This window comes from Callorhinchus milii, unplaced genomic scaffold (assembly GCF_018977255.1).
Source record: "Callorhinchus milii isolate IMCB2004 unplaced genomic scaffold, IMCB_Cmil_1.0 Scaffold10, whole genome shotgun sequence".
NCBI classification, from domain to species: Eukaryota; Metazoa; Chordata; class Chondrichthyes; order Chimaeriformes; family Callorhinchidae; genus Callorhinchus; species Callorhinchus milii.
In genome coordinates this window covers 5,579,509-5,599,937 of record NW_024704751.1, presented here as the reverse complement: position 1 = coordinate 5,599,937, position 20,429 = coordinate 5,579,509, and the positions used below count along the sequence as shown (strand labels likewise).

General features: G+C 39.2%; 1 protein-coding gene across 1 annotated transcript in view; it reads left to right on the top strand.

Annotated features, from left to right (window-relative positions):
- The first annotated feature begins 1,195 nt into the window (after nt 1-1,195).
- The window catches only part of ssh2a (slingshot protein phosphatase 2a), a 67,046-nt gene continuing 47,812 nt past the window's right edge, over nt 1,196-20,429 (top strand). The window contains exons 1-2 of the mRNA XM_042338466.1: nt 1,196-1,273; nt 17,246-17,289. Coding sequence (XP_042194400.1) covers nt 1,211-1,273; nt 17,246-17,289 — 107 coding nt within the window. The 5' untranslated portion in view covers nt 1,196-1,210. The remainder of the gene's footprint in view (nt 1,274-17,245; nt 17,290-20,429) is intronic.

Below are 20,429 nucleotides of genomic sequence, written 5' to 3'. Positions count from 1 at the left end.
AAAAACCTCAGGAAGTATTTACAACAGGTAATATAACAACTGCAAGGTTACTAGGAAGGGTGGTTGAGGTCAGGACACTGGACTCAATTCAAAAAAGTGTTATGCTGTGATAGGAAGAAATCAGAGTGGACATTCCGGAAGGACGCGATCAAATGAGTGTTCTTCATCTGGAACAAATCTTGTGCTCTCGTGAAATGCTTCAAGGCGTTTCCACGATAGAAGTGCAATATCAGATGCAACAAGCAACAAGCCACTTTACCTTTCCCCACGTGAAAGGCGCCGCACAAATGTAATGTTGTTGTTGTCGTTAATAGATTTTGTGATTTTGTGAAGCGCTTTGAGGTGTCTGAATAACGTGATCAGGCGCTACATCAAATCCAAGTATTATTGTTGTTATTATTATTAAGTGATCCACTTTGCCCCGTTAGCCACCGGCCGGGCTCAACACGCCAAGCATCCCCCTCCCGCGCAGCAGTATACCTCTTCCTTCCTTCTGACAACTGGGTCGTCTGTCGCGCCCGATCGGTATGGTCTGCCACCACCACCAACAACAACAACAACACGATTCCATTCATAGAGCGCCTTTCACGTCGGGAGGACGTAACCGAGGCGCTGGACAGTTGGGTCCAGCGCTTCGAGACGGCGCGAAAGGGACGTTTGATATCAAACACCAGGATCATCATCATCATCAAAATAATAATATTAATATCACCAACTTGTGTCAATGCAGTGGGTTCTTGTGGTTGTTGGGACCCCGGAGGATTCACTAAAGCCCTGTGAAGGGTTTAAAGTAAGAGTGGTTGACAAGCTGTGGGCTCCCACACACACACACACACACACAACCCCCCCAACCACCACCATCATCATCATCACCATCATCATCATCCAACCTCCTCCTCCGTGGCGGCGCGCACATGCGCACTGGCGGCGCCTCCCCGCTCGAGCCCGTGAGTCAGTTTGAAGAGCGGGCGGGCGGGCGCGGGGCGGGGCGGGGCCGCGCGGGAGGGCGGCAGCCGTCGGCGAACCTATCCACTCACTCCGTGCGAGCCGAGCGGAGAGGAGAGGCGCGGAGCGGAGAGGGGAGGGGAGTGGGCAAAGGCGAGGGAAGGTAGAGGAGCTCGAGCTGAAGAAACCAGTCATTTAATCGCTCTCTCTCTCTCTCTCCCCCCCCCTGAGGAGAATGAAATCTGTACCCCTCGGAGCTCCATAGATGGCTCTGGTAACGGTCCAGCGGTCGCCGACGCCGAGTACGAGCTCCAGCCCCTGTGTCTCGGTGAGGCGTTTTCTTTCTTTCTTTCTCTCTCTCTCTCTCTCTCTCTCTCCCTCTCGTCACTCGGCTCCTGTTTGTGTCGCTCGCGCGCGCGCGGACGGACGGACGGACGGCCGGCAAAGGCGCAAGAAAAGCGCATGCGCCACTTCTTCCTCCTCCTCGACTCCCCCCCCCCCTCCCTCCCTCGCTAAGACAGCGACCATATAAGGGCATGCCCACGTGATCACGTCAGCTGCGCGGGCGGCGGAGTCGGGTTGGGAGGGGGGAGGGGTGTGGAGAGCCGACGCGGGGGGGGGAGTTCGAACCCCCGCTCGGTTTGAAAAAAAAACGGTTAAACCGTCAGTCCTCTCACCCACCCGCCCGCCCACCCACCTGGCGGTTAAGAGTTATTCAAGTACACCTGAGGCGGAGCTGCTTTTTTAAAATTTATTTATTTGTTTATGTTGTTGATGTTGCGAGGGTTCAGAAGCATCTCTGCCCCCCCCCACCCCACACCCCCCACCCCCCCTCCCCACCCTCCTCAGGAACTCTATCCCGCAATCCCTCCTCGCCCCTTCCCTCTTTTGCCTCCTCGCCCCCTTCCCTCTTTTGCCTCCTTCAAGTCCCGGCTAAAGACCTTCCTCTTCGACTGTGCCTTCGCACCTCCCCACCCAACTGTCCGCCACCCCCACCCTCCTGACCCTCGACTTCCAGCTCGGGTCCAAACCCCCCCCCCACCGACTGCCCAGCAGCGCCCTGGGCTATCTTTCCGACGTAAAGATGCGCAGTACAAGTGTGATTTGTTGTTGTTGTTGTTGTTGTAAAGGGTCGCTACCCAGGGAGGAGTGGGAAGGTATTGGGGGTGGGGGGGCGTTTGTCCGTCCGCTTGGCTTCAGGGTCAAGGACCAGCCTCGACTTGCGCACTTGGAGCCCGTCTTTCCTTCCCACCGCCCTTTCCTGGGTTGCCTTGCTTTTTTGCGTGCAGAAGAATTGTAATTTGTGCAGGTCGAGAACAACAAAACGATAAGACTTGGATGATCATTATTCATTTCGTTTTGGTCCAATGCGGATTATATCATCGCCTATAAAGTTTTTTTTAAAAAAAAAATAGAGACACTAATCAAAGCGCACTGTTTGTCTTGTTGGAGGAAGTGTGATGCTGAAATCCTGTGTTTTATCTGTAAAAAAAACAATTTCCTCCCATGACTTTGCTTTAGTTAACTTGTTGCAGGCTGCACCGAGTGTCGTGATTACTGTATATAGTAACAACAATTACTCAGAAGTTTTTTTTAAAAAAAAGCTCCCGTTTGCCAATGGGTGATGTGTTGATGCCGAGTCTCGAACATTTTCTGGTTTTGTGTTGTTTGTTTTAGCTACAACTATCTTCCAGATCTAAGTCATGATAACCACTTTCAATTTGTTTCTTAAGCCTGTAGACTGGTTAAAACCTGATCAAATGGCATCATTCATTTAATATCCAAATATATAAAATGCAATTGTTCCATCTCAATTTCCTCACTGGTCAAGTTACTTTTAGGTCATCATTCTTTAACCAATAATGCAGTTGTATCAGTTTTTAGTTATGGTATTAATCTAATGCATTAAATTTGAAATGTATTGGTTTACCTCCTTGCAAAGTACTGTTTGCAAAATATGGATTGATAAATACAGTATAATCTGTTCACTTTGTTAAAAATGCCTATGACCTACTGATTTGTTTTTAATGAATGAGTTTATCGGCAGATTAAATATCAACATAATGAGCCACTGCTTAAGTACTTTATTTGATTAAAAGATATACATAGATACATCAAAACAGGAGCCTTATTGTACATAGAAACACAGAACATAGAAACATGTTTGCATTGTGAAAACCTCTTCATTTATACTGGTCATAAAGAGGTTGTATCTAATTACAAATGGTTGTTTACCGATTCATGTGCACAAAGGTGAATACAGTGTATAGAATTTTGTTAATTGTTTATAGGTGAATGTTTCCCCCATGGCTAAGTGAGCTTATCCAATGAGTTGTGGAGCTGTACAAACTGACGAAGCAAAAATGGTCTGTCTATGGCTCCGCTCCTAAGTGTTGCAGGCTTCAGTGAGTTATTGGGTCATATGTAAGTGTTTCATCATTGTAATAACCCACAATAGAATTCTGTTTGCATAAAGAATGAGTTTGTCAAATTTCTCTGGATAATATAATTACATTAGGCATCATGTAATATCCAGTGGAAAGTTTCATTCCATTCATATTCATTCACCCAATAAAGCAGAAAGTGTGTTAGTTTGCCTGTGAACAACAACAAATTACATTTATATAGCACCTTGCTCATTGGGAGGATGTCCCAAAGCACTGGACAGTCAGGGATTTGGACCCAAGCAGACGGTTGGGATTAGGGGGTAGGAGGGTGCCCGAAGGTGCGGTTGACGAGGAGGGTCTTGAGATGTGCCTTGACAGCGGCAAGGGAGTGAGCAAGGCATTGTACTCGACCAGCACCTTGCGACATCCTTCTGATGTGAAAAGTGCTATATAAATATAATTTATTGTTGTAGCAATTCTGATTGCTTCCCAGTTCAGTTGTACAAGGCGTTTCTTTTGCTTGCTTGGTAAGAGTTGCAGATATTTATTGTGCGGCCTTTAGTTTAAGGATCATTATTCAGTACAAATGCAGATTAGTACGTGTTTTTCTGGAAGTTGGCGAGCTTCTGGATGAATGGGTAAGCACTTAACAAGAAGCTGGTACTGTGAAGTCTCATTACAGGCACATTGACCAATTCTGCACATTCATCTTGCAACAGTCAGAGCCCAATCAACATTAAATGAAAGAATCAACCTGGTTATTAAATGCAATATATTGTGTGTTAGCATAAGAGTTCCAAGATACCATCTGTGTCAAGAGTGCGATATCAATGCAAGTTGTTGTAGCATCAATTAGGATGAAAAATCCTGCTGTTTCAGCCTGTGCCACCGAATTGTATCATACGACACTGCACTGTTTATGGAGGAACAAAATATAATAATAGTCGTTGCATTTGATATAGTGCCTTATTGCGTCTTCAAGACGTCTCAAGTGCTTCACAGAATATACTGTAGAATGTGGTGACTATTTTGTGGGTGAAATGTGGCAGCCAATTGCGTACAGCAGTGAATGAGTAGCAGAGGACTTTAATTTGTTCTAAATGTGTATTTGAGGCAGGGAAGTGAAAATAGATGAAAGAAGTAACCAAGGGCTGCTAGCAGGGTTTGAACTCTTAATACCACCTTCTTAAAAATATATGCCATCTTCACATAAGGCTGTTTGAGAACATGGATACATTCATACTTTTCTGCCTTGTGAAATAATATATTGAAATGCTGACTGTGGAGAAATTTGAAACCAAGGGATAGTTTTGTTTCTTACACCCTTGTGACAACAGAGAAATTACAACTAGTCCCAAGTGGGAACAAATCCACTTGGAATAGTTGGAACGTCTCACAATTTGATAAAGATCTTTTGTTCTTGAGTAGGTGAACTGAACTGTCTCAGAGATATCCATGATTGCCACACCACATGAGTGATGCAGAAAGTAATCTCTCCTCAGCTAGTTCTCCACCCACTTAACACCCCTAAGACAGCTGGGGCCTGAAAACCTATCCTTTAGGGACAAACGGGATGAATATTTGATAAGGCAAGGTTCCAACATCAAGTATCATTGGTTGAGTACAATGCTGCATAATTGTACCTATCAGGCATTTTTTTCAAAAAAAATCCTATGATGTAAACTTAACACTTGTCCAAAATAACACTAGCTGCAAGTAGAGTCTGTGGCTTTCACATTGCAACTCATAATAAGTCACCGTTGAAAGTACTGTATAGAAAATTGTGGAAGATGGGATGAAACTATGACAGGAAAGCTTCCGCTTTTGAAACTTTTTATGAGAGCCTAATTTTTCAACTGGTAGATTTTAATGTAAACAATCTGAAATTCTTACCATATTATTGGATGGGGGAGGGGAATTCCTCTTGGGTCTAGATTTCCTGTATTTATGTGACATTTCAGATTTTTTATTATAATAACCAGAATGGTTTTATACATATATATAGTATTATGGTCTCCAATAGTCTCTGCCTAGAGCAGGAAAATTGAAAGATCTGCATGTCCGTGTGTCAGATGAAGGCAAGAATAGACTACTCAAATTGCACATGTGAATGGCCTTTGGGTGATGAGACACTGAAGTTTCAAGTGCTTGTGCAACTCTACAACAAAATAAGCTGGTGCGTTCAGAAGCGAAAGAAGCAAAGAAAATTGCATCTGCATAAAAAGGTGATTTAGCTGTTCCTATGTTGATTTGTTACAGAACATTAGCAATTTGAATAGCAGTTGGTAATGAGATTTTGGGTCATGATGGGATATTTGTGGGCAAGAGTATCCTCCTGATCTCTACTTGAACCTATATTGAATATTATATTTCATCTTAGATTTTTGAATAATATTTAAAGCAGTATTTATAACATTATATGCATTTTATTTATTACTAAATGCACCTTGTGATAACCTTCCATGATTGTCTCAAGAAAATGATGTGTCTTTTTGTAGCTTAAAAAAATGTAATTATGGATGGAGTGGAGGTTAGGACTGTTGTCAGGTTTCATGGGTGAGACGAGTATAAAAGCATTGTTATAAGTGCCATTTGCGTGCTTTGAAAAATGCTAAAATCTGGGAATTTGTAGTTCACCTTTTTGTATGATTTAGTGTATCTGAACTGAATATTATTTTGCAATGGGGTAGAAAAGTGAACTTATTTTGATGAAAATTATTTAGGGGACTAACATCTTTGTAATGTCTATCGGGCTAATAAGTTAAAATTATATTGAGCTTTTGTTTATAGTGTAGCAACTAAGATTATATACAAAGGTATGTAAATGAAACAGAAGGTGCAGTGATAATTTTGAATTAAACATTCTTAACTAGAAATTGCCATGTATTGATAGCTTCGTTTTTGCTGGTGTTCACATGAGGTTTAACATTGTTTGCCTTTGACTTCATGCTCCTATTCTGTTACAGCAAGCATCTTCCAACAGCCCACACAGCTCACCTCAAGCCAGCAAATCAAACCCACTGTTGTCACAAGAATTTCAGTAAAACATAGTGTGTGAAAATGTTGCCCTTTGTGAAGTTGTACAGTACTGTGGAAAATAAATCCTCTGTAGCACAGTTCAAAACCTTATTGTTTCAAGCTTAGGATATAGAATTTGCATAGAATGTTTTAAGATAAGTCTGCAAGGTGAAATAGTGGTGATGCTTCTGGTTGAAGGAATAATGCTCAGTTTACATTGCTTGAAGCACTTTGTTATTGCTTCCAGCAGTACAGCGATTTAAAGGGAGATTTGTTCTAATTTCTAGCAGTGGTTTATACTGACGTGTTTGGCTTTGACTAACAACAGGAAAAAGAAATGAGGGTTTGTATATTGAGCATACATAGAGCTCTCTCAGCCACAGCCAAAACAATTCAGGGATGAGAATTATAAATCAGGCTTTCTATTTCTAATTTTACTGTGGAATGTGTTAATGATTATCCATTAATTCAACACTTCAAATTGCTCCTACATGTGGTAAAAGTACATTCACTCATACAGTACAAACATTAAAAATGGTCCATTAAAAATTCTTGGGCAGTGAAATGGAAAGGAACCATTTTTGAGCGGGGGCCAAATTGAACTTTGTCTGTATTTAAATTGTAGCGGTTCAAATTAATGTCTTGGTGAAACAGAAAACACCTTCTCAAAGTAATCTCAGCAAGTGGTTTTCAATGCAAAGTGCTGCACCTCAAACATCATTTTATACTTTGTTTTGCCTAATCGACTCAAAAACACAGTATATACCCACCAACAGTTTATTACACAATTTGATGTTGTAATAGTGCATTGATACTACAGTAATTTAATAAATAAAACGGATGAAAATATTAAAAACCTTAAAATACAAAAGAATACAAGAGAATAACAGAAAAAGAAAGAACCTAAAGCTTTTGCTGCTCATGAGAGAGATATTCCCTTCCCGTTTTGCTTGCTATGCACTTGTCCTAAAAAACTATGACATGACTGACTGCTTCGCGTCCTCCTGCCTTATCTGTCCCACTATCTGCGGGTGAGCTTTCAGCCATTCTGCCCCCAGCCTCTGGAACTCCATCTCAACGTGCCTCTGACTTATTGCTTTGACTGCGCTTTCGATCATCGTCCACCCTCTCCAACCTCTTCAACTCCTACCCTGGATCAGATGTCCTACCAGTAGTGTAAAGCACTTTCAGATATCTCCCTGATGCGAAGGGCGCAATATAAATGTTTATTGTATTGTAAACCCTTACAGTTCTGGTTAGTTGAATATTATCCTAGATGTAAGTTGATTCCAAAACTACATAAGTTAATATTTACTGGGTCAATGTATATATAGCTCCAAGTAAAATTTTTGTCAGTTTAATCACCACGAAATGAAGGGAGTGTTATTTTTGTCCTTTACATTCAAACTCATCAGATTGCACCAGTTTGAGAAAAGATACTGTGATTGAATTTTGTTTTACTTTGCTGTGTGCAACTGGCTGTCGCGTTCATCTCCAAACACACAATTCCTACACTTTACAGTAATTCCTGTGAAGCGCTTTGAGACACCCAGGAGGATACTACTAACAAATGCAAGGTTTTATTTTATTGAGGAAGAGCCACTACGTCTCCCTATGTCTAAATTTTGATCAAATTAAATTAACCCTAAATAGGAAATTTCAACCTAGAAATATACAAACCAATAAATTCTGTATTTGAGTAGTCCGGCTTTAATTTTCCTGGCATTGTGGGCTGTGCTATTGGCTTCCTTGGCACTATATTCTAGGAAGGGTGATATTGTCATCAAATTTGGCCATGTAGCTGTGCTTAAAGAAAGCTTTCCAGAGAATGTGGCTCTAAAGTAAGAAAACATTTTTTGTTCATGTGCCAAAAGTCTGGGATGTTTTATCGCACAATTATTCTGTACAAGCTGGCTAAGGTGAGGTCATTCAACCCAGAATGCATGACATGGGGGTGGGGATGGATTATTTTACAGTGCATTGTTGGAAGCTTCATTTGTTAGAATGTAATGACTTTTTCTTTTAAAAAGAAGAGCTACTGTTGGGATAATAGTATTGTTCTGCCTCATACATGTCCTCAGAATAAACTTATAATTGTTAGACATTTCAGTTAAATAAGATGTCATAGAGATGCTGAATTATAATCCTTCCACCTGATCCAGCTTTGTAAAGGCATCCTGAATAACGTTTTGAATAATGATTTTTTTTGTCTTTCTCAGGAAGAAACTGAACCTTAGTTGACATTTTGTTGGTACTCACAATCACTGAACTCTGCACAGCTCCCCACTCTACTAATAATCTGTTGCACCATCTACACTTGCTCACAGCTGACAAGGCACAATAGCTCTATGTTTTTTTCAAATATGCTTATTTCCAGAGAATGCGCAGTGCTTATTCCCATTTTATCTTTGACCATATTTTCTTTTTATATGCCTCGTCCCGCCTCCTTGTAATGAGAGCAAATAACTGCACAGGCATACCTGTCAGATGTTTTAACAGCTGTTGAATGGGAACTTGGTAGACTGTTCCAAAAAAAACTAACTCAAAAGGTCTGTGACACACCCTTAAAAATATGATAAATACGAGCACGTGACAGAATCTGCAATTTTGTCCCTGAGGGTAATAGACTCCACAAAAGTTTTTGAAAAGTTAAATCATGTGACCAAATATTTCTCCAGATTGGAACTGATGCAGTTTGGCTGAACATCAGCAAATTTTGAACCATTACTGTAAATATAGTTACCATGATGTAGTTTCAAGTTACAATGAAGAATAAATGCACAGTGTTTGTCTAGATAGAACAGCCCTATCCATTAGGGTTTTGGCTCGTCCGATTGTGGACATGTCTACATCTCCAGGTTTGCTGTGGGTTATAATAGACTTGCCCGACTTTGCTCGGAATGTCTTCTCAGAACCAGTTCAGCCCTGGGGGATCCTACTTACACAATTTAAAGAATACTGTGCCATGGCCTGAATTCATAGGTCACGAAGCAATTGGTTTGTAAAAAAAGTCCTACCAGTTGTCAAAGTATGTTTCCATTTTTTAACTATATTTTAAGCCTTAAAACAGCTGTCAAAGAGAAGGGACTAGCACGCAGTACAATCTCATCTGCAATGTTTCGAAATCCCCGCTGCAGAAACGAAAGAACACTATCCAGTAGATTTACTAAAATATAACTTAATTTTTAAGGGTCATCTTTAGTTCTGCTTTTATACTTGTTTCATCTCAATTTGTGTGTGTTATGGTGTGTACCACAATACAATCTCCTGCAGCATGTACTTATTTGGAGAATGCTATTAAGTTGTCATTGAGGGGAATACCACAATATTTAAAATATATGTGTGTAGAACTCTGTCTGGTTTGGATCGTCTTGTGCATGGCGATGGGTTTCTGCATGTGTCAGGCATCCAGCTGACCAAATAAAATGTACCTTCCTTGGTCATTTAAGATACATTGAACTTTATTTCATTTTTTGGACAAAGAATGTAGCTGTCTATTTAAAATAGCAAGACCACATTCACTCCATAATTAATTCATGTGCCTTCAGCAAGTAATGTGGCTGAGTTGCTTGATCTGTTTTTAATATATATAATATATAGTGTGTGTATATATATAATTTATATATTTTTAAAAAGCATTATTGTGTGCCCGCATTGTGGTTTTGCTGCATAATTTCTTACACATGTTTTTTTAAAAAAAAACGCTCCTTATTGGAACTCGGCATGTGTCCAGTGTGGTTTTAGAAGCCACTTCTCTCAATTCCTCTTTCCAGCTGAGCAGCTGACTCATTGGGTCAGTCTTTTCATGGCTACTTGTAACATTACTGTTATTAACAGAAATTGGTGGGATTCAGTCAAAAAGCATGATTTGTTCTGCTGAGAAAGTATACTATGCATTACTTACATTTCTTTCAGTGGACACACACAAATCCTCATCTAGTCAGTAACACCAGCAGCATTCAAACTTTTCCAACTCCTGCAAATAGTTTCATAAGCCAGTAGAGGCACACTAAATAGAATTTGTAGCGTGTGCCTGCAGTCAGAACCACAAAGTCAGGGGTACCTAATAGGCTTGGATAGATAGTGTTTTACCATTTCATTTTTGGGGGATGGGGCACCTAATAAAAGAAAATCACCCAGAAGGAAGCTTGAGTGTTAAGGGTCTGCTCCGCACATCACCTCACTCCTCGTCAACGGGGTGGGGGGGGCTAAGCAAATGATCTAGTTTTTTTTGCAATGCTCAGAGGGTTAAATGTCTCTCAACCCATTTCCGTACTGGAAACCAAAATTAATTTGGCCTGACTTTTGTTGTTCCTTCTTCTCAGGACTCATTAGTCCTTTTAGACGTGGCAAAAAAACAGTACAAATTGCTGCTTTAGTTGTTGCTGCCAGCATTGTTGATGGAATTAATGCGTAATGTAAATCAAAGTGTACTGTAAACACTTTGATGGTTGAGTCCTCTGGATTAATTTAAGCCCAAATGGATGGGAAAGGAGACTACTCCAGTTCCTCTTCAATTAGGCATTCAAAGTGTGTTGTGCAGTGTATTATGGTGGGTTTCAGAATTCTAGTTTTGACTGCAATAATTATTGTTAAGATTCCAAGTGGATTTATTGATGGTGAGCAGCGTCTCTTGTGAATCGGCACCCAGAATATGTTGAACATAATCTGGGAACCCATCAGCTACAGTACTTCAATATAAATTTTCCATTATTGTGTTTAATGCTAAAGGGAATGGTAAATTGAACCTTTTTTCCTCTCTGCAATCTTACAGTTGAACATTTTCAAGCATAAAATGGCTGAATTCAATGGCAAATTCCTTCTCCATTACCGAGACAAAGCACCCACAATCCCAACTTTGTTATTTATGGTGACTTATACAGAGTCACTCCAGATCTCATTTGAGCTTGGTGTGTATTGAAGCTCTGTTCATTGCTCGGAGATGCAGATTTGAAAATTAATTTATTCTGCTTTCAATATTTGAGTTCCTTGCTGCCAAGTTTGAGTACTCTGACCTTCACCTCACTTCTAAACACTGGCTATCATTATCAACGGAACCATTCTGGCCTATGGCCATGAAGCACAAGGCTGACAATACTGCATTTACAGTTTTAGTATGAGTAGGAAGCACAAGTTCAGAAAAATCAATACATCTGCAGAATTTTAAAAGAGAAAGTTCTTTCTTTCCATCCCATCTCTCCCTCACTCATGGGCCAACATTGTGCCGGCAGAGAAAACTGATCAGATCACTACGGATAAGAAGCCCTATACACACGAAGAGCCTTGTTACATTCAATCAGATGGATACAGTCATTTGTCCAGGCTACCATTCCATCTGTACTGAATGGATTATTGTACTTTGAACTAAAAGGTTGAAAGTGCTTTTCTTAGGCTATGGCTTCTTATTTAGCCCATCAAATGCTTAAGGGGAAGTAAATATAAATTCCCCATCAGTTGTTAACTGAAAACTATCCACTTTTTTTTATTTTTACCGACTCCGCCATCATGTGGCTTCCACATGTGCTTACCTTTCAGCAAGTCATCTGACAGTTATAAGAAGAAGAGAGCCTGGCCAATTCCCATCACCCAAAATCAAGATGTTGAGGCCGATTGTAGCATTCATATCGAAGCTATATTTGGGTTAATGTGAGGTCATTGCTCCATCTTTGGCTAAAATGATCTAATGAGTCGGTAATGGGTAGGGTTCAGAGAGGATGCTGGAAAGGTACTAGTTGATTTCCCTAAATTTTAAAGTTCAAAGAATCAGAACAATTTGCCACAAGAGCCTCGCTAGTAACACACAGTCTGTAAAACAATGTTAACAAAAACCTTCATCCTTAAGATAACGTATTATTTTGTAAACCAGAATATTATTCTGTTATTGAATTTATTTTTGAAATTTTTCAGTAATGTGACTTGCTTCTCTTGTAAGATGATCAAAGATGTCATTAGTGTTGACTAGAATTGTGCTCAGACTAATTTCATCGGATTATTTTAATAATCTGTTTAAAAAAAATTAATCTTTATCTCAACAGATGCCTGAGAGAATCCTTCTTGTCTTTATCCAGTTGAATTGATGTGATTTCAATAAGACACAATTTGCTGGCTGTGGCATAGACAGAATACTGACCTTCCTATAAATCTCAGTTAATTGTTTTTGAATGTTTTTATGGCATATAATCTATCACCACTTTCATTCTTGCTAATTCTTGCTAAGATAGTACATATCGTAATATTCTTTTAGAAATTCTGCAATATATGCAACATTACGATTCAAGAGACATCCTCTGTATAATCTGTAGGGAGGATTTTTTTATCCGATTAATCCTGGAAAGAAAGTGAAAGGATTTGAGGTTTTAAAATAATATAACAACCTGTATTTATATAGCGCCTTTCACAAATGATACTGAATCGGAGCACTTTAAAATTACTGGGTCGGACTTTGAACATGGGAAGGGAGAGGTGATCGTGGGTTTAGTTGAAGAGATAGATTTTAAGGAGAGACATGAAGACAGAGAGAGTTAAGGTCTGGTAGGCGATAGTGGAATGTGTTTCAAACGTAAATCATTGTAACTGAATTTCTTATGGTCGTGAGTATGAATTATCTTCAACATTGCTTTGTTTTCACCTGTGGTATCTGAGCAGTTGTGAGGAGATGGTTTGTTCTTTACATTTAAACACAGCACAAGATATCAAATAACTTACTATTCTGTCATTTCACTTCTGCTATCGAGTCCAGACAATTGGAATAAAAGTGTCCTCTGTGAGATTATAATAATAATTATAGTAAGGAAGTTAAATAATGGTATTTGTAATTTATCTAGTCTTTCTTTGTGCTTCACCCTTCCTCCTCCCAACTTTTTTTCCATTGGATTACTGGTTTGTAAATGCCTTTCATGTATGTACATGTTATGCAATATGTTCAAAATCAAATGGTTCAAAAAATTCTTCTAAGAGTTCCATTTTTTTCCCCTGTTTTTCTGAAGGTACTGACTTGTACCATTGTAGTTCAGTGACCTCCCTTCAGAACATCATCCAAGTGAGCCAAACTAATTGATCATCATGGGCATCACAGCCAGACATGGTTCTATCATGAGTCAGCAGTCACGCGTTTGCTTTGAACCGATAGAATAGGAAACCTAGCTCATATTTTCCTCCCAAGGAACAGGAAGTTTGAAGGCCATCAAAGCCTCTCAACTATGAAGATGGGGATCATGGATGCCCCCCACCCCCCCATAAATAAATGAGGAGATTCTAGGTGCAATGTAATGCCATGTGAATAGTGCCAAACTTAGCAGTAAGTAGGAACCCGGTCGTTAGTCGATTGGCGGATCACTTTCCGGGCGTAATAATGCCTTCAACCTAAATAATTTTGGTCACTCAATCTGTGGGATGCTGCTGTGCACAATTGGCTGCTGCATTTCACCCACAAAATTTTCAGTCATTTCACTCTACGGTAATATCCTGTGAAGCACTTTGAGATGTCTCAACGACGTGATAAGGTGCTATATCAAATGCAAGGAATATTATTAACTACTAACTCAGCAAATTGCACCTCTGGGTCTTTACCAATTAGTTTCCTGCTTGATGGTAACATTACACATTGAGCTGCAGGTGGCGTAGACCTCATTGTTATAATAGTACAGTATCACATAAATAAAACTTATGGTGCTATTTGGATTTAATTTCAACCCTAACACAAGTAGTCTTTTTTTTCCCCCTGTGTCTATTTGACTTCAGTCTGAACAATTAATGCTTCGCAAACAGAATCTATGCACAAAACTACCATATCTGCCAGATGAATGCATTTTTTTATAACCTTGTTAGCAACTCCAAAAATGACATCATAGGAAATGAATAAATAACAAAAAGAAGCAGTGTGGTTTGACCATGAGAGGCAGCAGAATAAAGCTGCAAAGGAAGTGTCGAAATAGATTGATCAATAAAAATTGGAGGAGGAAGGAAGAGGGAATGGAATTGAAAAATAAATAACCTTCTTCCAGCCTGCCTGCAAAGGCTTATTCATATGTCAAATTTGGGTATTAATAGTTCTTCTATCAACTTGGTAATGTGTGTTTGCCTTCATTTGCATTATGCATCATGTGTTCTAGGCCTTAAAGCAACCGGAGGAGAGGAAGAGAAATCCACGTTTGTATTTTGTGATGACCTCAAAATCTAAAGCAAGCAGCAATTCATTGCAAAAATATATTTATCCCTTCACCCCTCCGAAAAAGCTAGGCCCAACGGGTAACATTTCAAGAGAAACCTTGTTGAGGGACAGCTAATTGACCTTTCCCCTGATCCTTGGGGACAGAATATCTTATCTGAATGTATTAAAAACATGTTTTAGATAATAGTTCCCACAGAATCCCAATCCAATCCCTCTATTGAGGGTTTAGAGACCTCTTTATTGCTTGGGGTTGTAGGTTGGGATATTTGTTTAGCTATCAACTGGCAGCATGATCTAATCATTCTCTTGAGAGCTGCTGGGTCTTACAATTGACTGCATATAAATCATATAATTGCTAAATAGAAAGCATAATTAAAACCATGCCACTGATTTATGTTCAGAGGAACAAAAGAGCGGAATCCATCATAGCTTTTAAAACCAAATTGGACAAATATTTGAACAAATATTACAACAACAAACCTACATTTGTATAGCACCTTTCACATCGAGAGGCCATCCTCAGAGTGCCAAAATCTCTTATTGTTTTCTCTATTCCCTCCCCCCATCCCGCTCCCCTGTACAATGAATAATTTTCATTCAGTGTGTACTTTACAGTTACATTTATTTAAACAAATGCAAAGTGTGCTTGTGGGGCAGAAGAAAATCGATAACTATTGATGTGTATCCAGTTGTTTTCTGATGTGAAAATATAATAAATCAGAACCACAGACAAGTTACAGGACTGCACAGTTTACTGAAACTGGTGAGACCTTTGAGAGTTTTACAACAATTGTTACCATGAATCTGGCTGCAAACCAAGGGACATATTAATACTGGCTTGACTTTGTGTAATGGAATGGAATTTATTTGCACAAGCAAGACAGTTTGGAATGGAACTTTTATTTCCCCTCAAATCTAATATTGCTTGCTGGAGATTTCCCAAACAGGAGGATTATACTTGGTACTTTGAAGAGTTTCAGTGCTAGAATTCTTGGCAGCTGTTTAAAGGCTTTTTTTAAATTAAAAATCATCGAGTTATAGCAGTGCAGAAGAAGTCCTGCACTTTACAGAGCTGCTGCAGTTGTGAGTTGGAACTCCAGCTGTGAACAACACTCCTGACTTGTCTAACACAAATGGAATGAATGTCACCAACTTGTTACCTCAGCTCCAATAAGCGAGGATCCCACTTGCAGTAAAATAAATCTTGCTTTGCTCTAAATGGGCTAATATACAATTTACACAGCGCTTTATCAAATGAAAGGATGATTATTATTTTCTACCTCCTATCACCTAGAGTAAGAAGCTCAAATGACTTGGAAGTGACTATGGAGCTTTTAATTCCTTTATCTTTGGATTACACACATTACATTGAGGAAATTATACATCTTTCTACAGAATAAAATGCGCCCAGAGGATTGTATTTTGTAGAGTGCACTTGCATGGCTGTAATGATAAACATGCTAATACTAAAAGATTATAAGTAAACTTTTCAAACATTTGTTGCATTTTGGTCATCTATGGAATGAGCAATATATTTGGGTCTCGTTTCCAAGATTTCTTCATAAGAAATGGGTACTTATCAAATTTCAAAAACATCACCACATTTGATGTTTTAGCAGTTCAATAACTGCAAATTTCTTATTAAGACATCTGGTACACAATAGTTTAAATTACATTCCAGTATTGAATAATAGTGTTGGCTACGTAAGCTGATTTTAATGTGTAACATTCTGGCTCCTAAAGATTCTGAAATAAGTTAAATCTTATCCTTTCATTTACAAACACCTGTTCATCCATGACTTTCTAGGTTAAAAGCAGTTACTGACAGAGCTATGCATTTCTTTCTTGCGACAAAAAATATCCAACTACTTAAAGATTCTATTTGTTCTAAGAGTCTATCTCGTGCCTACACATGGTGACCACACATGGTGATGATTGCATGTTGGTAAAGAGAGCCAAATATGCTGTTTAAGCAAAAACTCTTTGCACGGAGTAGCCCTTAACTTGCCATTGTTCAGTCGCTAATTGAAGCAATCTAAATATTGGTTTGGGAAGTAATTCCTTTATTTCTAAGTGCCACATCGAAGTGACATGATTGGAAAATTTTTCAATTCACAATATCCATACACTGTATTTTTCCATTGAATTGAAGGAAGGTAAATTTCCCCTTCTAATGCTGCTCTCTAGTGGTACTCAAGTATACACACAGTCCATGGCTGGGTTGAATTGGAAGCTTTTAACTTCTGCAAATTACTTAAAACTAAAAACAGTTGTTCATAATAATAATAATCCTTGCACTTGTTATAGCACCTTAGCACATCTTCAAGACATCTCAAAGTACTTCACAGAATATACTGTAAAGTGAATTGACTGTATATTTTGTGGGCAGCCAATTGCACACAGCAGTGTCCCACAAACAGTCGTGGATTGAATGATCAAATTAATTTTTTTTAAGGAATTATTACCCATGAAAAGCGATCCACCAACAGCTAATAACCAGGTTCCTACTTACTGCTAGGTAAACAGAGGCATGTGTGTGGAGTAAGGAAACTTGCCTAATGTTTCATGAAGTCAAAGTGAAGCTGGTAAGATATGGTTGATGTTATGCAGTATAGCACTTTCAGAGATGGATCAGACTCTGCTCTGTTCCAAACTACTTCAAAATAGTAGGAAAAGCTATTACAACACAAACTCAATTTCTGCCTATTGTTTTTAAATCCTGCAGGAGGCAGATAGTACTGATGAAGAACGCAGATCCCAGCCTCGTAGGTAAGTGTTTCCACTGCATTTTTAAGCAATTATAATGACTCATGACTGATGCACTACTTTATTAGCAGGGCATTTTCTGTTTGACAGAAGTATTTTTAGAAGTTACAAGGAAATGATTAAACTGCTTTACTTAATCAGTCAATTGGCATGAAGCAGTGAATGTCATAGAGCGAGGATACACGTTTGATCCCCTCTGATTTCTGATCTGAGTCGGATTGTTCAGGAAGGCACTGAGGGGAGGCAAGCTAGAGAGTCTGTCCTTTCCAAACTGGTTCAGTATGAGAGTCGCCTATTGCAGTAAGCTTGTTCCCAGACTGGTGTCCGCTCTCTTAGCCACAGAAGGCACTTGACAGAAAGGCCAATGAGTGGAATATGTGTGTGGATGGTGGGGGATCAAGATTTGTGGTTTTCAGTGAAGGTCCTTCAGGAATGTATAACAAATTTTATGTATCTCAATTGCTTTACAGATAATGTGCTGCATATTGTGTAGGACAAACAGGATTTTAATTCAGATAGTTTATAAATGGCTTTGATCCCGCACAGTTTTGTGTTTCGGATGGTCTGCTCACCCGATCACATTGTTTGTCAGCACTTGATGAGATACAAAGATGAGTTATCTGTAAATTTCATGCCAATCCCAAGAAGCTTTCAAATGTTTTCTGAACTCATTTCAGAAAAGGCAACAAAAAGGAGTCTGAGGCTCATTGTATTCAAATTTAACTGGATTGAAAACCGGCTTGGCAATAGAGCAATGAGTGAGGAAAGATTTCTGAGTACAATGATTACTGGGCTTGGCATTCAGTTGGTTATTCATAAAAGATGTGATTCTAGGAATAATAAAATCTGATGGCAGCTTTAGGCTATATGGCCAATTGAGAGAGATTGATAGGATACAAAAAGGTCTGGAAAACGTAAGTCATTGGAGGAAGGACTTTAATATGGATTATGCACATTGGAACGGGGAATAGTAAATTGACAGCTGGGTGATTGTGGTTTCTGTCTTGAAAATGCACTGTCAACATTGTTCCACAAGAGTTCTGAGTGTTGCTTGGTTTCCAGACTTGATTTTTTTGGGGAGAAATAATTTGGAATATTTTGTTGGAATCCAGTCATCAGATTATTTGAGCACTGCATCTTTTCTCATTGACTGCAATACACGCAACAGTAGAATTGTGTTGTGGTTTGGTTTGTGTTGCAATTCAGAGATTTGTGCAGAGTTGCACAAAGTGTAAGTACTGTAGTATCGTAGTATGACTGTAAATGGATTGCATCTGATGGAAATCTATCTGTTTTACGGTACAGTATTTGACAAACTACTTATTTTGTATATTTAAACATGTTTAATTCAGGCTCTCTCTAAGAAAACAAAAGCAGGGAATGAAGTAAGATTGCATTACAAATGAATTCTCTCCAAACACCAGCTACCTTGGTTCATTCCAGTTCTATCAGTTAATTAACTGGCTTCAGTCTAAGAATAATAGTGTTAAACTTGTTACAGTAGAAACTCATATCTGAAGGACTATTAGTAACAGTTTGCTATTTGATAAGCTTTTCTTTTTTAAAAATCTCAAGTATATTTAAGCAGTATTCCAGTGTTCAGAGGACTTTCTGAACAAAGAATGTCTATTATGAATGACCTGGCAGACGATAAAAGCTGTGTATTTGTATCGGAATAGTCATTCATTTTTCTGTAGGTTAAATGTGGCTACAGCCTACTGAACACAGGTTCCATGTAGTGATCCCTTGACTTCAATCCAAGCCACAGTATGATCCTTGCTAAAGTAATACTGCAGATTAGCTGGAATTCTACGATTATATCTTAGTCCATCTCTATGGAAGTCTATAAGACCCCTATGCTACAGGTTGTTCTTGTGAATGCAGGCAGAAGACTTTGCTCCTGGTCTGTGACAATGAAACAATTTTTTTTAAAAAGCAGCACTTATTAAAAATGTTTTTGCCTCTTACCTGGATACAGACTGAGCCTCGGAGTTCAGCAGGCGGGTCTGATGGCATCTGTCTGATTAAAAGTGCTTGCATTACATTTCCCAGAGATGAGAGATTCTTTCTTTGAGTGCCCCACCTTGGTGGAAATGACTAAACTTCTTATATCATTAGCTCTGCTGATTTGTTAAATAGCCCTTCGGCTCCAAATATAAATCTGGCAAGCATCTCAACTACCAGGTTAATAGCCAACTCAGTAACGTTTATTGTAGTATTTAAAGGGGTGTTACCTCTGTATTAGGAAATGCTCTGAAGTAGTCATTTCCTGGAATAGCATATTCACAAAATATGAAAATTTAAGGTTGACTTTGATCTTGCGTTTGAGGTCGTATTTGGAATTTAAATGTTCTCAATATTTAATTCGAGCCAGTTTATACCAGCAGAAATAATGGGTTCTCCAGTGATGTTACTGTATCATCTTATCATGTGGAATCCTGTAGGTTAGTGGTTAAAGCACTCGCCTCGCAAGCGAGAGGACCTGGAGTTTGATTCTCAGGCAGGAAGAAATGTTGGGCAAGTTTCCTTCGTCCAAACGCCTCTCTCTGTTCACCGAGGAGTAAATAGGAACCTGGTTGTTAGTTGATTGGCGAATTGCTTTTCCAGGGGCAATAATCCGTCAAAAAAATAAAAATAATACTAATTTGGTCACTCAATCCACGACTGTTTGTAGGACCTGCTGTGCACAATTGGCTACTGTATTTCACCCACAATATATGCAGTCAATTCAGTTTACAGTATATTCTGTGAAGCGCTTTGGGACGTCTCGAAAATGTGATAAGGTGCTATATCAAATGCAAGAATTATTATTATATTGCTAATTGTCCCATTGTTGCAGTCCCATGGATGCAAAAGTAATGTAGAACATTTGCAACACAATTTTGATATTGCCTGTATTAACAATATTGCTGCTTCAATTAGAATTCGTTTAGTAATTCCCTGAAATGAGCCAGTCTGTGAAATTCTCAGTTTGCACTGTGGGCAAATTTTGCAGAACCACACAACTGTGTATACAGGAGCTTAGTTACAGGAACTCTCTGAGACGCTAACCCTGCATGACTGGGCACTTTATAAGTACATGTTGTTTAGTTAGTTCAGTCACATTTGCAAAGTTTCTTGCGTTAAGTTGTCAGATTGCCGCT